The sequence below is a fragment of the Hemibagrus wyckioides genome, linkage group LG06 (assembly GCF_019097595.1).
Source record: "Hemibagrus wyckioides isolate EC202008001 linkage group LG06, SWU_Hwy_1.0, whole genome shotgun sequence".
Lineage (NCBI taxonomy): Eukaryota > Metazoa > Chordata > Actinopteri > Siluriformes > Bagridae > Hemibagrus > Hemibagrus wyckioides.
The window spans coordinates 9,543,491-9,561,555 of record NC_080715.1 but is presented as its reverse complement, the minus strand read 5'-3'; the positions used below and the strand labels follow the sequence as shown (position 1 = coordinate 9,561,555).

At 39.1% G+C, this 18,065-nt stretch overlaps 2 protein-coding genes across 5 annotated transcripts in view; both read right to left on the bottom strand.

Annotated features, from left to right (window-relative positions):
* The window catches only part of LOC131354151 (cell adhesion molecule 1-like), a 34,760-nt gene extending 18,612 nt beyond the window's left edge, over positions 1 to 16,148 (bottom strand). The window contains exons 1-3 of one of the 4 annotated variants that reach the window (XM_058391471.1): positions 15,813 to 16,148; positions 13,683 to 14,699; positions 3,137 to 3,478 (exon numbers count right to left, since the gene is read on the bottom strand). In XM_058391471.1, coding sequence (XP_058247454.1) covers positions 3,137 to 3,478; positions 13,683 to 13,776 — 436 coding nt within the window. In that variant the 5' untranslated portion in view covers positions 13,777 to 14,699; positions 15,813 to 16,148. The remainder of the gene's footprint in view (positions 1 to 3,136; positions 3,479 to 13,682; positions 14,700 to 15,812) is intronic. The other 3 variants (XM_058391469.1, XM_058391470.1, XM_058391472.1) reach the window with 3 other exon arrangements.
* Positions 5,061 to 13,676, bottom strand: LOC131354152 (uncharacterized). Its single transcript, XM_058391473.1, has 2 exons — positions 6,134 to 13,676; positions 5,061 to 5,890 (listed from the first exon to the last, which is right to left on the bottom strand). Exon 1 carries the CDS (start codon positions 9,022 to 9,024, stop codon positions 8,122 to 8,124), a length of 903 nt encoding a protein of 300 aa, XP_058247456.1. The 5' UTR covers positions 9,025 to 13,676; the 3' UTR covers positions 5,061 to 5,890; positions 6,134 to 8,121.
* Positions 16,149 to 18,065: the final 1,917 nt, after the last annotated feature.

Genomic DNA, 18,065 nt, shown 5'->3' with positions numbered 1-18,065 from the left:
GGCGTAACTGTCCTCCGGAGATGAAGGAGGATTGGACATCTCTTCCACTACATCTTCTAATGCCTTCGGTTCGATCCGGGTAGGCCTGATTCTCTTAAGCACGCGCTTGCAGCCGGCATCCATATTTCTCTTTCTATCTCTCTTTTGCTCTTCTTGTCTCTCGATTGAGTCTTCTTTTATACCATAAAACGAATATGCCCCTATTTTATCCCCCCCCCCGGTAATACGACCCGTGTTGTGTGCGCATGTGTTCAACAATGGTCCGTTTTGTCAATGGCCAGGGCTTTGTTCCACTCACGACAGCTGCGAATGAGCGAAGTAATTTTATACTCAATCTCCGCCATCTTTTCCCTCCATGTTACAAGCGGCACATCCAACACTGTATTAAAAACACCACAGTCCAAGCTGAAAAGATCCAGAACAAAGTACTCTCTGGATTTTTTTACATACCCCTTCTCTCTCCACGCAGTAACTAGCCCTGTAGAACCAACGCACAGTGCCTGAGGCTCCAGTCAACCAGATAGGCATAAACCTGACTTTTCACTCTGAAACCTCTGGGGTACTGGGAAAAGTCTCCGGGAGAGAGACCCTCCTGTTCCCTCTCCATTTTCCTTCATCCTCGTCAAAATTCTTAAGGACGACCTTCTTTAACACACCCCAGTCGTTAGAGGATAACGAGGCTGAATGCGTCTCTCCACAGTTCAACTGATAAAGCTGCAATTCCCCTATTTCATATCTAAAAACATAACCCCATCATCCTCCCTGTCCCCAGGAATCCAAAGACCATTCCTCACACAACGGATCCGACGGTGGGGCCTGAGTATGACAAAGATATGCGTTGCTTTTCCACGGACCGTCTTTGTCAGAATCTTGAAAAATCGATATAATGGTCTCATTGATAATAGAACACCTGTGATATGCCATTAATCCTCTTTTTGCATATAACCGTTTATGTTTCAAAAATAAAGGTTATTAATAAAAGATTCAAAATCACACTGTACGCGGCAAAAAAAAAAAAAAGTTTAAGAGAGGAAAGGCACGACCCTTGCTGCCGACCTCGCACGCTGTCTGAAAACTTTCAGTCACACATTTGCACGCACGACCGAAGGGGTGGGAGAGAAAGGGGGGTTGAAGCGCGCTGCCTGAAACCCGACCTCACGCACTGTCCGAAAACTTTTGGCCTCACATTTGCACGGAGCCCCGGCCGAAGGGGTCAGAGAGAAAGGGGGGTTGAAGCGTGTGAACAAGACCCAAAATTAGGGAGGGGGAATCGGGGTGGGACATCCGGAAAAAAAGAAGAATCTCATTGGTCGAAAGGGGGCTGGACTTCCTAACACAATGCGTTCTGATTGGATAATAAAGGGAAGGGACTTCATGATGTGGCACATTCTGATTGGACGACCTTTCACCTAGAACTGTCAAAACGCAGTTTGACGAAAAGTAGGTAGTATTCTTTTTAATGTGATTAGTGAGCACTTTTCCACCCTTCCTTCTCTGTTACTATTTGACAACTGTACATTCTCACAGTTTCACAAAGAGCTTGTTCTTCTCTGCTATTTTATTTAACTGGTTTGCAGTTTGAGATTTGTGGACAGAGTTAATGGACAGAGTCATCAAAATGCTTGAGGGTAAAAGCATTTCCATATATAATGCTTAATTAAATATAATATACCTTTTTACACCCTAGGTTGTTGTATGTAAAATTGACTCCAAAGTCTGTAGAACAAAAAGTCTTGTGTGTTCATCAGGTGGTACTACACTATAGTGCCAAAAGTATTCGCTCACCCATCCAAATAATCAGAATCAGGTGTTCCAATCACTTCCATGGCCACAGGTGTATAAAATCAAGTACCTAGGCATGCAGACTGTTTTACAAACATTTGTGAAAGAATGGGTCGCTCTCAGGAGCTCAGTGAATTCCAGTGTGGAACTGTGATAGGATGCCACCTGTGCAACAAATCCAGTCGTGAAATTTCCTCACTCCTAAATATTCCACAGTCAACTGTCAGCTGTATTATAAGAATGTGGAAGTGTTTGGGAACGACAGCAACTCAGCCACGAAGTGGTAGGCCACGTAAACTGACGGAGCGGGGTCAGCGGATGCTGAGGTGCATAGTGCGAAGAGGTCGCCAACTTTCTGCAGAGTCCATCGCTACAGACCTCCAAACTTCATGTGGCCTTCAGATTAGCTCAAGAACAGTGCACAGAGAGCTTCATGGAATGGGTTTCCATGGCCGAGCAGCTGCATCCAAGCCATACATCACCAAGTGCAATGCAAAGCGTCGGATGCAGTGGTGTAAAGCACGCCGCCACTGGACTCTAGAGCAGTGGAGACACATTCTCTGGAGTGACGAATCACGCTTCTCCATCTGGCAATCTGATGGACGAGTCTAGGTTTGGCGGTTGCCAGGAGAACGGTACTTATTTAACTGCACTGTGTCAAGTGTAAAGTTTGGTGGAGGGGGGATTATGGTGTGGGGTTGTTTTTCAGGAGCTGGGCTTGGCCCCTTAGTTCCAGTGAAAGGAACTCTGAATGCTTCAGCATACCAAGACATTTTGGACAATTCCATGCTCCCAACTTTGTGGGAACAGTTTGGAGCTGGCCCCTTCCTCTTCCAACATGACTGTGCATCAGTGCACAAAGCAAGGTCCATAAAGACATGGATGACAGAGTCTGGTGTGGATGAACTTGACTGGCCTGCACAGAGTCCTGGCCTCAACCCGATAGAACACCTTTGGGATGAATTAGAGCGGAGACTGAGAGCCATGCCTTCTCGTCCAATATCAGTGTGTGACCTCACAAATGCGCTTCTGGAAGAATGGTCAAAAATTCCCATAAACACACTCCTAAACCTTGTGGACAGCCTTCCCAGAAGAGTTGAAGCTGTTATAGCTGCAAAGGGTGGACTGACGTCATATTGAACCCTATGGATTAGGAATGGGATGTCACTTAAGTTCATATGCGAGTCAAGGCAGGTGAGTGAATACTTTTGGCAATATAGTGTATATGTAGATGTAGGTAAGTGCAAGTGGGAAAAACAAACACACATTGCAAAATACAATGCTGTATACTATAAATGTTATTTCCTAAACATCTATGATTGAGATTATAAAAAAAATCTACAAAGAATTTTACCCTGTACTGTGAGACGAACTTCTGTTTTATAAGGTCCACTTGGAAACACACTGAAGATGCAGGTGTAGATTCCTTCATCTAAAACAGTAACATTACTTAATAAAATTGAGCCATTCAGTCCTGCGAAGTTCGCTGCGAATTTTAGTTGATCCCTCAATCCATTTATATATTCCTGTTTGCCACCTGAAGTGATAATCAGAATATCTGTATTTGTTGGCTTTTCCTTTGTTCGTCTTTGCCACCTAATACTTGTTAGAGGCTCTGCGGTCTCAACCACTTGACAAAACAACTCTGCATCATCTCCTGCTGTCACAGTCACATCCCGTCCAATGACCCTTATTGCTGTATTTTAAAAAGAGAGAGAGAGAGAGAGAGAGAGAGAGAGAGAGAGAGAAAGAAAGAGAAAATATTTTAATAATATATGAAATATGAGTATGTTCACACCATAAGAATGAGCAAACTATTGATTTCCTCCAGAGAGCTTACTGTGTGTTATGCACCTCTACTGTGCCATAAACCAATCAGAGTTCAGGTGAATGCTGACTGGTTAGTGGAGAAGAGTCTGATTTTGTACCCTGTATGGTTTACCTTTCTTCTAGGAGTTTTAGGAGAGGTGTCAGAACAATATTTTTATCTCAAGTGTAATATGATTCAAGTCTGGGCTTTCAATCAAGGACATCCAGAAACTTGTACCAAAGCCATACCAGTGTTGTCTTTGCTGTGTGAATTGGCTGATTGTCATGCTGAAAAGGGCACAACTTCATAGTGATGCCCATGGTTTTGGAGCAAGGTGTCCACCAAATTCATATACACTCACCAGTCACTTTATTCGATACACCTCTACACTCATTCATGCACTTATCTAATCGGCCAATCATGTGGCAGCAGTGCAATACATACAATCAAAAAAGCATCTCAGAATGTAAAACACATTGAACCATGAGACAGATGAAACAACAGCAGAAGACCAGGACAGGTTCCACTTCTGTCAGCCAAGAACAGAATGCCTAGGCTACAGTTGGTACAAGCTCACCAAATCTGGGTAGCTGAAGACTGGCAAACATACTTTTGGCACTATTCTGAAGTTTATTTCACTTTTCTGGAAAACAAACAGCTAGTCAGTCAGGGTCTGTAACAGGAGCAGATCCTACACATACTGCTAGCTTTCTGAGTTACATACATACAACATTGGCATAAAATCCCCTCGTATCAGGTATTAAACACTGTTTGGGAAAAAAAGAAAAACAAAAAGGTATGCTTCTTGTATACATTGAGTATTGCTTTTCTTTTACATTGCTTTTTGTTTTTTGCCCCAAACTGAAATAAGAGCCCGTGTCTCTTCTCCACTCTGACTCCATGTGGTAAACAAAGCATGGTGACATGACCTGTGCCAAGTCATGATAAGATGAATCAGCACAATAACATCATAGGATTCAAAATATAAAATGTCATGTAAACCCAGCTAAGCTGATTGTTCTTAAACCATTTGAGGTAAGTGACTGCCTCAAGTGGTTTAAGTAATTGACAGTAGAAAAAATTAATTTGTTTAAGTAGAGTCAACTTAAATGCAAAGTAGACAGAACTTAATATTTTAAGTCAAATATACTTAAAACCATATTTGTACTAAAATAATTGGGATAGAAAAATTCCACTTCAGTTAGTTTTTTTTTTGTGAATGACCACACAATGCAGTACATTTTTATTTTTTATTTTATTGAAACATATTACAAAGCAACAACAAACAAATAAGCTTTAAACAGCTTTAAATGACAAGAACAGTTATATAACCAAAATGCCTTTTTACCACCAGGTAATTGATTGTGAGAAAAAATGTCTGCAACAAAATATAAGAACTACAGTCTATTCTTATATTTTGCTGCAGACATTTTCTCTCACAATCAATTACCTGGTGGTAAAAAGGCATTTTGGTTATATAACTGTTCTTGTCATTTAAAGCTGTTTAAAGCTTATTTGTTTGTTTAACTGCATTAAACTTTAAGTGGCACAATATGTTACAACATTCAACATGAAACCATTTTGTTTACAGCAGGGGTTCCCAAACCAGGTCCTCAAGTCCCACTGCCCTGCTTGTTTTCCAACTAACCCTGCCCTGCAAACTGCTGATTACCTGGATTGGGTGTGTTCAGTCAGGCATGGTAGTTTGAAAACAAGCAGGACTTTGGGCCTTGAGGACCAGAGTTTGGGAACCCTTGGTTTACAGGAACTTTTTTTTTTTTTTGGAATGAAAATCTGCTTTACCTGCTAAATATACAAAACACAACTTTCTAAAATGTGTCCTCTGTTAAACAATTTCAGTTCTAGTTAAACAAACATTTTTAACAATCACATATATTATAAGAAAACCATTAGAAACATATTACAAAATGAGCAACAGCAAGAATATTTGAAATTGTGCCATGATCATAAATGTCTTACACTGCAAGATCATTCTTCAGCTTTTGAACCTTCGGTGGTAGCTCACTTTGACCTACGTTTAGCATTACCTGCTGAATAAAGATAAGAATAAAGTGTTTTTCATGCACTTCGGGTACTCCAAGTGGAGTGCATAGGTAAAGCCAAACAAGAGGCATATAGCTTGAGGCAGGTTGCTGAATGCATCCATTACAAAGCTGCCCCCTAAGATAATTCCCACTCTTGAGGGGTTCAGTTGTGGTGATGCTGGCTTGTGGCTCTGTTGTCCTCATAGCAGAGAATTCCCACTGGAATGTCCAAGGACACTCCATCATTAAGATTCTTTGTTGTGTGAGAGACAAGACAATAAAGAGGAGTAAATAGAGAAGTAAGGAGGAATAAAGAGTAGGGCAATAAATGAGACTAATATTAAAAGTAGGCATGAAATATAAAAAATACCATGCTGCTTTTGTATGTATTGGAGTCAACCTCAAATTTACATACATTCTGATGTACACATATTTCTAACTAGAAAAGTTTCAACTGTGTCTAATTTGGAGTACTTAAACACAGAAAACAACTCACTAAGTTCACCAAGAAAATGGCCTCTTCTTTACTGCAGTCACCTGTCATTTAAAATAGTCCAAACTTGTGAAAAACAGAAAAATGCAAATGCTGTTTTTTTCAACTGCATGTTACTGCAGTTAAGTTACAGGCAGAAAACGTACTTGTCCAAGGAGAAGGTAAATTGCAGAAAAGACCAAATTTACTGTGAAATTAAGAAAAAGGTGCAATTTTCTCAATATCCTCCAACAAACAAGCCCAGACTAGTCTTGAATCTTGAGCCAATCAGCTGCAACAGGGGTGTGGCCTTAGGTAAAACTTAATAGTTTAAGTTTTTTAAACTTACAAGATTGAGTCCCCCTAGTGATTGTTTCATGTACTCATACTGTTTAAGTAATGCAATAAAACTCATTTTTAAAAGTGATATTTACTCAAACTGTTTGCATAGAAACAACTTTTGGGTTAACAGTGTAATAGCTCAGTACTAAGAAAAGGGCAGTTCATAGTGACCTCTCATTTATTAAAGAAACCACTGGACCAAGAAAATGGAAGTACTGGCTGAAGATATTTACACACATTAACTAGACTAAGATAAAGACTATGCTTTATGGAAGATAAACCTCCTTGTCACACAAGTGGGGCAGACCTTTATTAATCCATAACAAGGCAGTTAAGTGAGAGAAGTGTAAAGTACATATCTGAAATGAGAAGACTGGGCTTAATGATACCCTTTGCTTTACAGGAAGATCACTGTGACACTAACTTTTTGTAAAAAATTATTGTAAATGCTACTTTATAATAATAATAATAATAATACTAATAATACACTTTATTTATAGGCGCCTTTCTCAACACCCAAGGACACCGAACAATGAGTGACAAAACAAAGCACATAGAAACAATACGACAAAAAAAAAAGCAACAATAACAACAAAAAATTATACAGAAGACTGTGACTGTGAGAGGGCAAGTAAGATTTAGGAAGAGTAAGCAAGCTTAAACAGGTGGGACTTGAGTCTAGATTTAAAGATAGACAGAGAGTCAAGGTTACGGATGTCAGGAGGTAAAGAGTTCCAGAGCCAGGGAGCAGGGCAACAGAAAGCCTTCTGCCCCATGGTGGCGAGACAAGCAGAAGACACAGAAAGATGAAGAGAAGAGGCAGATCTAAGAGAACGAGAGGAAACATGAATATGGAGAAGATCAGACAAGTAAGAAGGGGCAAGATTGTGAATAGCTTTAAAAGTGAGAAGAAGAATCTTAAAGTCTATGCGAAGCTTGACCAGAAGCCAGTGAAGCTACTGCAAAACCGGAGTGATGTGGTGAAATGAAAGTTTTTAGTGATGATACGAGCTGCTGAGTTTTGAACCAGTTGAAGTTTAAGAAGAGATTTATGAGAAAGACCAAAAAGAAGGGAGTTACAATAGTCAATACGTGAGGTAACAAGATTGTGAACAAGAATAGCAGTAGCATTCTGTGTAAGGGAAGGACGAAGACGGTTGATATTACGTGGATGGAAATATGCAGACCGGGTAATGTTATTAATATGTGATTGAAATGAGAGTGTACTGTCCAGGAGGACACCCAAACTCTTAACCTGAGTAGAAGGGGAAACAATAGAATTGTCAATAGAGAGGGAGAAGCTATTTATTTGAGTTTATTATTTATTAAGTTGATTTAGTACCAATTAAAAGAAATTCAGTTTTCTCACTATTTAATTTGAGGAAGGTGGAAGAGAACCAGGATTTGAGTTCATTAAAGCAGTCAAGAAGAGAGGAAGGAGGGAGGGTAGCATTAGGTTCGCTAGAGTAATAGAGTTGGGTGTCATCCGCATAACAGTGGAATAGAATACCGTATTTTCGAAAGATATTGCCAAGAGGAAGAAGGTAGATGATGAAAAGAAGAGGTCCAAGGACAGAACCTTGCGGGACTCCAGAGTTAACAGGGGAAGATTTGGAACTAAAAGAGTGTAATTTGATGAACTGCGTGCGCTCTGATAGATATGATTTAAATCAGTCAAGAGGGGTGTTAGTAATGCCAACTGAGATAAGTCGATTAAGAAGGATGGTATGAGAAATGGTATCAAAGGCCGCACTTAGATCAAGAAGAATAAGAATGGTGACTGAACCAGAATCAGCTGCCATGAGAAGGTCATTAGTAATTTTTAAAAGGGTAGTTTCAGTGCTATGAAAAGGGTGAAAACCAGACTGGAAATGTTCATACAAGTTATTACAAGTTAAATGAGAATGAAGTTGAGAAGCAACTATTTTTTCAAGGATTTTTGAAAGAAAAGGTAAGTTGGAGATAGGGCAGAGATTATTTAAATTACTAGGATCAGCACCAGACTTTTTCAGAATAGGAGTAATAGCGGCAGTTTTAAGTGGGATAGGAACAATTCCAGTAGTAAGAGAGGAGCAAATGATAGCAGAAATAAGAGGAATCAGAGAGGGAAGACAGGCCTTGACCAGAACAGTGGGAAGTGGATGCAGCGAACAAGTAGAAGACTTGGACTTATGTATAAGATCTGAAATATCTGAATTGGTAGGAAACTGGAAAGCGGAGAAAGGATAAGGAATAGGGTAAGATTCAGAAGAACTAGTAAGGGAGGATGGTGAGCCTAAGTGCAGATGAATTTTGTATATTTTATCATTGAAAAAGGACATCAGAGAGCTGCAAAAGGCAGATGAATATAGATGAGAAGGCAAAGAACATTGGGGACTAAAAACAGTATTGAAGAGTGAAAACAGCATCTTAGTTTTGCCTTCATAGGAACATATTAAACCAGAATAATACCTGGATTTAGTATTAACAATACAGTTCTTATAGTGCATAGTATGACTTTTGTACAAATATTTGTGGACAGTAAGACCAGTTTTCCTATAAAGCTGTTCAAGCTGACAACATTTGGCTTTCATTAGCCGGAGCTCAGAAGTAAAAGGTGAGAAAAGGTGACTGTCCTTGTTTTCAGAGGAGCAAGAGAGTTAAGAATACTATTAAGACCATCATTATAATGAAGAACCAGATCATCAGGGTTGGATAAATTGTTAATGTTCATACGATTATCAATACTACAGGAAAGAGCATCAGAATTGATGTCCTTAATATTGCGAAATGAGATGATACGAGGTAGCTTGATTACAGAAAGAGAGAGTTGAACATTGAATGAGAGAAGTAAGTGATCAGTTTTAGGGAGATCATCAGCAGTACAAACCGAAGGAGTAAGACCAGAACAGCAAATTAACTCCAAAATGTGTCCCTTTGAGTGAGTAGGAAAGTCAATATGCTGCCAGAAACCAAAACTCTCAAGACAGGCAACAAAGTCTCTAGTAAGAGGGTGGTTAATATTGTCATATCTGTATATTAAAGTCACCCAACAATATTATATTTGAGGAAAGAGTGATTAAGTGGGTGAGAAAAGCAGCAAAATCAGATGTATAATTGTTTTTTGGTTTAGGGGGGCGATAAACCACTGCAACGATGGTGGGAGTGGGCCCAGGGAGTTCACACACAGTTGATTCGAAAGAGTCAAATGCAGGAGCGGAGACTGGCAAGACTTTCCACTTCTCACGATGAATAATCGCGAGACCACCTCCATGGCCAGAGCCACGAGGTTTACAGATATAAACAAACCCAGGAGGAGTGGACTCATTAAGGGCAGAAAAGTCATTGGGTTGTTGCCAAGTTTCTGTCAAACAGAAAAAGTCAAACTTTCGGTCGATGAGGAGATCCTGGATATGATGACTCTTGCTTGTAAGAGAGCGGATATTTAGCATTAGCCGACCTACCTGGTCTAGCTAACACACTGTGATCAACACCCCGGCCAGTGTAGCACGAAGGACGTCGAGAAGAAGTCCAGGTGGATTTTATTCCCGTAGGGTTGTCGAAGTGGAAACTCTGAGGCGACCCTCGATGGATGTATCGATGACGAGGCAGGCGAGCAATATCTGGGTAGAGATGTAGCGCCGGCGGAGGCTCCGACACGTGAAGGTGTAGCCAGAGCAGCTCAGCAGCCGAGTACTGGAGCAATCCTGTCGCAGGTTTGGAGGCAGGCAACAGAAGAAGCCAAATGATGGCATACCAGAAATAAATCCAGCCGACCCACATTGTAGACGAAAACTCAGAATAGTTTAGGTAATAAGGCAAACAGACCTCGGAAGCAAAACAAAACAAACACACACACACACTGCCGGAGAGCAGCGGCAGCAAGCACGCGCCAGTGTCCACTCAACTGGATGTGAAAAATTTACAATATTAGACAGAAAATCAACATTAACATAAATATATTTTTTAAAAATAGCAGTGAACCTACTGCATAATGCACCTTTCGTGAAATCATGCAATATTGTGGTCTCATTATTTTTATTGAATAAAAAAATGTTGCTAGGTTTAACACATTAACTTAATGCTAGCAAAACTAAATAATCTAAAATCATATCCCACCATCTCTTCTATCAAAGTGTGCATGGCAGCTGTCAAACAATTGTATGCTGCCATGCCTTCTCTCCAATCTTTCACATTGCTTTTGGGTGACTTTATGCCACTTCTAGGACAAAAAATCAAACAGCTCAGGTTTGTTTGATGGATTGTAACCATACATTTTCCTCTTGATCACCTTCCAGAGGTTTTCAAATGGGGTTTAAGTCTGAAGATTGGGTTTGCCATGACTGAGTCTCGATGTGGTGGTCCTCCATCCACACCTTGATTGACCTGGCTATGTGGCATGGAACAGTGTCCTGGATCATCACCAATCCTCCACCAAATTTCACAGTGGGTGTGTGACACTGTGTCTTTTAGGCCTCTCCAGGTCTCCTTCTAACCATTAGATGACCAGGTGTTGGGCAAAGCTGAAAACTGGACTCATCAGTGAAAATGCTCTACCCCAGTCCTTTATGGTCCAATCCTTATGGGTTTTTTGAAAACCTTAACCTGGCTCTTCTTTGCTTCTCATTAATGAAGGGATTTTTCTAGCTGTGCATGACTTGCTGTCATTTACCATTCTTTTGGTAGGTCACTTGATGTGATCCTGAGGTTGTAAGTGACATATTAATGAGTTGGCTCTCACCCTGGTATTAAAATAAAGCTTTTTAATTTCTGCTTCAACAGGTCTCCACAAGCTCTACAAGCCCTACTGAAAAGGCACACAATATTTCATAATACTGCCAAAACTGTAATCTCATACATGAAAGTAACTATCTCTACTGATTAGCTCACAAAAGTCTCATTGTCCGAACACAATTGCCAATATTCAGTAGAATGTGTTGAAACCTTTATTATCACCTTATCTTGCAATTAGGACATAAGTCCTATTTCTTTCCTTCTGCAGTTACAATTATCTGCTTGGTCATGGACACAGTTCTTTTTCTCTAAAATAACACACACATACACTACTCACAAAAAGTTAAGGATATTTGGCTTTTGGGTGAAATTTATGTAAAATGTAAAAAGTTCACACTACAGTGATATTATATCATGAAAGTAGGGCATTTAAGTAGAAGCATGCAATGGTGATTTCCTCATCTCAAACAATTTACTGAAACAAAAGCCAACAACAGTGGTGGGTATACCACAATTCCACTCTTCTTGAAGGGCGGCCCTCAGGTCATTGAGGTTCTTGGGTTTACGAGCCTCTACATGGTGACTCAGCTGATCCCATAGGTTTTCTATGGGATTCAGGTCTGGAGAAAGTGCAGGCCACTCCATTTGAGGTACCCCAGCCTCCAGCAGCCATTCCCTAATGATGCGAACTCAATGAGCTGGAGCATTGTCGTCCATGAAGATGAAATTAGGCCCGTGTTGTTCATGCAGGGGCACAATGACTGGATTAATGATGTTATTCAGGTAGTATTGGCTTGTCACTGTACCATTCACAAGATGTAGGGTAGTTCTGTATGGAGTAGACACACCTGCCCAGACTGTAACACCACCACCACCACCACCAAAGGCTCGTCTGGTGACAACAGTGGCTGATGCATAGCGCTCTCCTTGATGTCTCCAACATTGTTGGAGGCCATCATTTCTGCTCAACGTGAATCCCTCGTCCAGCATAAATGTTCCCTGGCCCATGCAAGACGATGATGCCTGTGCCTGGTGGTGTAGTCAGGTACCCTTCCAGGTTGTCTAGCACGCAGACCACGCTAATGTAAATGGTTTCGATTGGTCTAACGTGACACTTGGGCGCCTCTCACCTCCCTTAAATGTGCCTGGAGTTGATTGGCATTCATCATCTGGTTCCGCAGGCCACTGTTCACAATGAAGCAGTCATCAACATGGGATGTGGCCAAAGGACATCCACTTCTATGCCTTTCTGTGACTCTTCCAGTCTCTCTGTATCTCTGTCGCAACCTGCTGATGACACTCTGTGACACTCTAAGCTCAGTGGCCACTTCCCTCTGAGAACATCCTGTTTGAAGCCTAGCAATGGCGAGGTACTGTTGTGCTCCGATCAGGATTTTTGTGGCCGATCACTGATCTCCGATCACTAGAAACTGTATCGACGGATACTGATTACAGGGTCTATTTCAAGCCTTATCATATAGCATTATTTAGTAAACTATATTTAACAATGTAAATTAAAATATTAAAATTATGAGAAGAAGAATATCATGAATTGATAACTATTTATTGGCAAGCAACATGTGCAACATGTCAACTTAAAACATAGCAGTCTCTGATTGGTCAGTAATTGGGAACAGCTTAGAGCTGGACAAATACAACTTTCCTGTAGATTATATAAAAATAAATGAAATTACAGACAGAACAAACAGAGTCTAACTAGAAATTAACTAATGTTATGTTGTCCTTCAAAAGGCTCTCGACATGTGTAAACACTCTGGAATAACTCAGGGATTATTCTAGGATTTGAAAACATCAGGGGCTGTCTGTTCTGGTCTATTGTTCATCTAAGTCATGTCTGTATTTTAACTTAAATACTGCATTAGGTGAATAGTAGAAAGTCATGATGTTCAGACTGTAATGTCTTAGTGCTTTAACAGTTTATATTTTATTTAGATTTTTCTTTAGGCTTATTTAATTTAAGGCTTTTGTACATATTGGGTATGGAATAATATTCTAAAGGGTCTTATATGTCAGGGGTTTTCAGAATCAGAGACAGTGGGCCTCCTTTTTGACACACATTTGTTAGCCAACTTTTATCAACTGTGTTAACATTAAATATTAGAAGTTAGACTTTTATCTGAATAATAGGATTGTTGTGTTTTCTGACCGTTTTTTAAATCGGTGTCGTGCTCAAGGGCTGTAAGGTATTTTAGTCACGTGGTGTGAAAGCACAGACCGATAGGTGTGTGCCATTACAGTGTCGCGAGAGTGTTTCTAGAGCATATTCCAGCGCACAATCTTGCAGTATTTTGGTGTGTGTGTGAGAGAGAGAGAGAGAACGCACGTGCGGAGTTAGTGGCGCTTGAGTTGCTAAACTCTCCCGCTCTATCTTAGCGTTAGCCATTTTAGCAGTACGCGCAAAAAAAAATTGCTCTATTCAGTAAAAACACAGCTGTTTTGTTTTGTACCAATCCGCACAGTTACACTTTGGTATAACTGATACAGAAAGAGCTCCTACCGTTAATGTTGGTGAAAAAAAAAAAGCACCAGATAAATCCATGTTGACCCCGTCCTGAAATACAACATTTTACACCATTTTCAAGTTGATCCATCTGATCGAAAAACAAAACAAAAAGGGTGCCACCGCCATCGAGGACTGAAACGGCCCAAAGTAGTCAATATAAATAATTTATTACTTCATAATAAATTATTTAAAAGAAATTAGATTGAATATTGGATCTAGGATACAGTACTATTAATTACAGTACTATGTTTTAAAACATGTCCTATGTTGTTTCTCTAATTCCCTACCATTTTATGCTCCACACTCCAATCCAGTAGGTAGTGGAAATGCACCCTAAGCTCCAATAAACACAAGAAGAAGAAGACATCTACCGGAGGCTGTTTGTACTCATGGACATTACGATCATTGATTTAATCCTGCGATTAAAAATGTCAACATTTAAATTATGACTGTGTTGTTCAGTGTGTTGGATAATTTCATAAGACCCGGAACTAACGGAGATTAAACTGTTCAGATTTCCAAAAATAAACAGAACATAACATGATGCCTGCATTGCAGCAGTGAAGCGAGAAAGCTGGACACCAAGTAGCGATGCGTTTACATTGCAATCAATCAATCAATCAATCAATCAATCAAAAAGCGTTGTGTAGTAACCAGAGTGTAGTACTCAGTGTAGTAACCAGACGGACATCAACTGACGATTCAACTCCTCTTTAATCCGATAACACATAAAACAAAGTTTACAGTGTGTTTTCCGCCCTTTTTGTCTTTCCTCTCCCACATGGAGACAATACGAAAAGGGGGGAAAAGTTTTAAGCAAAAAAATAATAAAAAATGAGAAGAAGCATCCAGTTGTAATCTCTTGATGAAATGTTAAAAAAAAGTTTGTGATCTCCTCTTGGTTCTGCTAATACTTGTTAGAGTCTCTGCTGTCTCCACCACTTAACAGAACAACTCTGCATCATCTCCTGCTGTCACAGACACATCCCGACCGACCAATGAACCTTATTGCTGAATTTTAAAAAAAGAGAGAGAGAGACAGAGAAAGAAAGAGAGAACATTTTAGTAATATGTGAAGCTTACTGTGTGTTGTGCAACTCTACGGTGTTGTCTTTGCTGTGTGAAGTGGCTGACTGTCATGCTGAAAAGGGCGCAACTTCATAATTGATGCCCATGGTTTTGGAGCAAAATGTCCACCAAGTTCATATACACTCACCAATCACTTTATTCGATACACCTCTACACTCGTTCATGCACTTATCTAATCGGCCAATCATGTGGCAGCAGTGCAATACATACAATCAAAAAAAGCATCTCAGAATGTAAAACACATTGAACCATGAGACAGATGAAACAACAGCAGAAGACCAGGACAGGTTCCATTTCTGTCAGCCAAGAACAGAAAGCTTAGGCTACAGTTGGCACAAGCTCACCAAAACTGGACAGCTGAAGACAAACATAGTAAACAAGTTTATTTCACTTCAGTCAGGGTCTGTAACAGGAGCAGATACTACACATACTGCTAGCTTTCTGAGTTACATACATACAACATTGGCATAAAATCCTCTCGTATCAGGTATTAAACACCGTTCGCATTAAATAAAAAGCTATGCTTCTTGTATATATTATGAGTACTGCTTTTCTTTTTTGCCCCAAACTGAAATAAGAACCTGCGTCTCTTCTCTACTCTGACTCCATGTGGTAAACAAAGCATGGTGACATGACCTGTATAAAATCATGATAAGATTTATCAGCACGACAACATCATAGGATTCAAAATATGAAATGTCATGTTCATAATAGCTCAGTACCAACATCATTGTTATAAGGTAAACTTTATACTCTTTTTTTTGCTGCTGGTCTCTGAGAGCTACCAACCAAATTTCGTCTTTAGACTCTTACTCTCTTTGAGATATACAAAACCCCGGGCGGGGAATACCTGCTTTAGGAAATTCCCCACCAGATACTGAACCTGAGGATTAAGAGGTGTAGTACAACCAAGAGAAAACTAAAAATGTTCTACAACGAAACAATTGAGTCTACTCAGTAAAAACACAGCTGTTTTGTTTTGTACCAATCCACACAGTTACACTTTGGTATAACCGATACAGAAAGAGCTCCTACCGTTAATGTTGGGGAAAAACAAAAGCACCAGATAAATCCATGTTGACCCCGTCCTGAAATACAACATTATACACCATTTTCAAGTTGATCCACCTGACCGAAAACAAAACAAAGGGTGCCACCGCCAGCGAGGACTGAAACGGACCAAAGAAGTCGATATAAATAATTATATTTACTTCATAATAAATTATTTAAAATAAATAACATTGAATATTAGATTTGGGATATAGTACTATTAATTACAGCACTATTTTTTTTTTTAAACGCGTCCTATGTTGCTTCTCTGAGGTTTTATGCTCCACACTCCACACACTAGGTGGCGGAAATGCACCCCAAGCTCCAATGAACACAAGAAGAAGAAGAAGAAGAAGAAGAAGACATCTACCGGAGGCTGTTTGTACTCATGGATATTACGATCATTGATTTAATCCTGCGAAGAGAAGAGAAGACCGCATACCTGATAACACATAAAACAAATGCTTTTGACAATAATGTGAATGGCAGGTTTGTGACTGGATGAGCAATATTTATGTCTGTTTGGTGTTATGTATATCCTCAGTAAACACCACATGTGGATGAACTCTACGAATGGCCTAAGTGTGGTCTTTTTCGGGAGTATCTGACTTGAGAGCCAGAGAGGGGTTACACTTGCTCCAACTTCATCACAGACAAATGCTCACACTTTAGTAGCAGCTAAACATTTCTGTTTAGATAATAGTTATAAGCATCCAGTCTGCGATAAGCTTTTACAGCTTCTCTCTTCTCTGCACATTATTTGCAAATACCTTATTTGCAATAACCATTTACTTCGAACCAGACATAAAAAGTGCCTGCTAGTCATTTTATTTTCACAGATCTGATTTAAAACTTGTGCTGGAAATATTTCAGGACCAGATTAACGGTAATTATCGTTTACTCTTGAAATGGTCTGTAGTGTGATTACATAATTTCCCTCTACAAATCTGTTTTTCAATCTGTCTACCCATCCATCTATCAGAATCCAGAAGTGTGCTCTAAAAAAAATCTGTGGCATCTGTCAACAGAAGACGGTGTAACGCCATGTCCAGTGTGAACAACCTTGTTGTTGATAATAATGGGAACCATTAAAATAAAATCTAGCTTAAATAACACAATGACTTGGTATAGTACATTGGTAGTTATGGTTGGTTATTTATTTATTTATTTAATTTTTAATCTCTCTTTCTGACCAGGGATGCATAATAGTATTTTGAGCAGTGCTTTTCAAGCTATCTTTATTTAAATTTTTTATTGAAATAAATTCAATTAATTTTTTTTAAATTAAATTATTTGTAATGCTTTTATTGAAAATGTACTAAATAAATGCAGCGTCATATTGTTTAACAATACAGTGACTTTTCCAGAGAAAACAGCACATCTATTCAAATGTCAACATGAAGCAGTAACATAATATGAACTGATACAGCTTGAGCAAGATATGAAATAAAATTAACATTTATCTAGTTTAGATTGCTGGCTTATTATTTTCAATCTGTCATATTCATTAGGATTAGTTTTAATGCAGTTAATATTCAATTGTTTGATTATGTTCATTTCTTTTCTTTGTAAATCCTTTTTGATTCTTTACTGAATGAAATGTACAACAAACAAAAGAAAATGTAAAATAAACAATACTAGGTGTTAGATCTTTATAGTTTCTGATTTCAGCAATTAATAATTTAATCTGTTTGCAGTAATATTTTTTTTAGCAGACTAGAGTTAATCCTCCAATTTGAGTTGAGTGAATAAATCCTATTTTTTGGTTTAATGTGGATGTTTTTTGCCCAAGTTCATGGAACTTCAAGTTTATTAACAAATGGGCCCATCTGTGAATGTTAAGAGATTTTATTAACTATTAAAAACTAAAAGATATGGTATATTAGGTCGTTAAGACATATCTTTTTTAAGAACAGCCATGTACAAAACAATAAAATGGTTTTATTCGCTAAACAGTAAATTATTCATTTCATTTTATCTGCACTATTATTTTCAATGGAAACAGAAGTAGAAAAGATGCTTGTTTCAAATGACTGGTTCTAAGCAAACCTCTCCTTCACAAGAAAGTCAATGAAATTATTCAATTATATCTGAATGAGGTAATTTACATCCACATCCATTGCTTTCTGATATGGTGTTTGACTCCATGCTGCAAGGCATATCGTTCGCAATGTACAATTATCAGCTAAAAAATAAAAGCTTCATTGTGGTTCCTTATCTGTTAAATGCCACATTTCA